This window comes from Homarus americanus, unplaced genomic scaffold, assembly GCF_018991925.1.
Source record: "Homarus americanus isolate GMGI-L3 unplaced genomic scaffold, GMGI_Hamer_2.0 scaffold34915, whole genome shotgun sequence".
Classification (NCBI taxonomy): domain Eukaryota; kingdom Metazoa; phylum Arthropoda; class Malacostraca; order Decapoda; family Nephropidae; genus Homarus; species Homarus americanus.
The window spans coordinates 452-2,758 of NW_024741849.1; the positions used below are offsets into that span (position 1 = coordinate 452).

The 2,307-nt window shown below is 52.4% G+C and overlaps 1 protein-coding gene across 1 annotated transcript; it reads right to left on the bottom strand.

Annotated features, from left to right (window-relative positions):
* Positions 1-222: 222 nt before the first annotated feature.
* Positions 223-1,179, bottom strand: LOC121876041 (Down syndrome cell adhesion molecule-like protein Dscam2; the record flags this gene model as incomplete). The annotated part of the gene is made up of 3 exons (XM_042380914.1): positions 1,163-1,179; positions 577-728; positions 223-333 (listed from the first exon to the last, which is right to left on the bottom strand). Coding segments are annotated over exons 1-3 (280 nt in total), but the record flags the coding sequence as incomplete, so codon positions are not given.
* Between the last annotated feature and the right edge of the window lie 1,128 nt (positions 1,180-2,307).

Sequence of the window (2,307 nt, forward strand, 5' to 3'; positions counted from 1 at the left end):
AGGTGTATAATAGGGGCAGGTGTGTAACAAACAGGTGTATAATGAGGGGCAAATGTGTAACAGGTGTATAATGAGGGGGGCAGGTGTGTAACAAACAGGTATATAATGAGGGGCAAATGTGTAACAGGTGTATAATGAGGGGGCAGGTGTGTAACAAACAGGTGTATAATGAGAGGCAGATATGTAACAGGTGTGTAATAAGACAGGCAGATGTGTACTCACCCTTGATCCAAGTGTAAGAGTGGATGGGGTAGCCGGCCACAGGGCACCTTAACTGTAGCTCTTCGTCAGCCACCGCCGTGACGGAGGCCAGAGGGCGGGTGAGGGGGAACCCTGAAACACAACCACGATTATTATGTGTACAAGGTGATCTGACTTCATGTGAGGGAATTAGATTAGGTTAAGACTGGTTAAGTTAAAGTAGAGTTTGGTTAAAGTTAGGTTAGGTTAAAGTTAGGTTAAGTTAGGTTAAGTTAGGATGTTCAACTTTATCAAATGTAATGTTGGATGTGCCCTTTAGCAACACACACACACACACACACACACACACACACACACACACACACACACACTTACCGTATACGTTCAGGTTGGCAGCGTGGGAGGTAGACCCGGCCCTATTGGATGCCACACACTGATAGCGCCCTCCGTCCTCGACCCGGGTATGGGAGACGTTGACATGCCCGACCACCTTACCCCGGGCACCCATCTGCTCCCCCACGACTACCCTAAGGGAGGAAACACCTGTTGTACACCTCTGATTGACACCCACGTATTCAACACAACTCAGGGTGACACATACACTTCACTTACACCTGAGGTATACAATTTTCTCTCACACCACTACATGGGGTATGGTCACTCACCTGTCACTCTGGGACACTGCCTGTCACCTGGGGTATGGTCACCATCTGTCACTCTGGGTATACCTCACCTGTCACTCTGGGGTAGTCACACCTGTCACTCTGAGGTATGGTCACCACCTGTCACTCTGGGGTATGGTCACCGCCTGTCACCTGGGGGTATGGTCACCATCCGTCGCCTGAGGTATGGTCACTCACCTGTCACCTGAGGTATGGTCACCACCTGTCACCTGGGGTATGGTCACTCACCTGTCACCTGGGGTATGGTCACACCTGTCACCTGAGGTATGGTCACTCACCTGTCACCCTGAGGCATGGTCACTCATCTTTCACTCTAATGCAAGGTCACTCACCTGTCACTCTGGATGGTCACTCGCCTGTCACCTGGGGGTATGGTCACCACCTGTCACTCTGGGGTATATCTGTCACTTGGGGTAAGTCACCATCTGTCACTGAGGTATGGTCACTCACCTGTAACTCTGAGGTATGGTCACCCACCTGTCACTCTGAGGTATGGTCACTCACCTGTCACTCTGAGGTATGGTCACCACCTGTCACTCTGGGGTATGGTCACCTGGGGTATGGTCACTCACCTGTCACCTGGGGTATGGTCACTCACCTGTCACTCTGGGGTATGGTCACACCTGTCACTCTGAGGTATGGTCACTCACCTGTCACTCTGAGGCATGGTCACCATCTTTCACTCTAATGCAAGGTCACTCACCTGTCACTCTGGGGGGGATATGGTCACTTGTCACTCTGGTGATGGTCACCACCTGTCACTTGGGGTATTACTCGCCTGTCACTTGGGGTGCATCATCCGTCACAGGTGGTCACCACCTGTAACTCAGGAGTGGTCACCCACCTGTCACTCTGGGTATGGTCACCATCCGTCGCTCTGAGGTATGGTCACCACCTGTCACTTGAGGTATGGTCACTCACTTGTCACTCTGAGGTATGGTCACCACCTGTCACCTGGTATGGTCACCACCTGTCACCCTGAGGTATGTTCACCTACTCACTCTGGGGTATGGTCACTCTGTATGGTCACTCACCTGTCACCTGGGGTAGGGTCACCACCTGTCACCTGGTATGGTCACCACCTGTCACCTGAGGTATGGTCACCACCTGTCACTGGTGGGTCACCACCTGTCACCTGAGGTATGGTAACTCACCTGTCACTCTGGGGTATGTCGCTCACCTGTCACTCTGAGGTATGGTCACCACCTGTCACTCTGGGGTATGCACTCACCTGTCACCTGGGGGTATGGTCACTCACCTCTGGTATGGCCACCACCTGTCACTCTGGGGTATGGTAACTCACCTGTCACTCTGAGGTATGGTCACCACTGTCACTCTGAGGTATGGTCACCACCTGTCACTTGAGGCACTGCACTGTCACCTGGAGGTATGTTCACCACCTGTCACTCTGAGGTATGGCTTG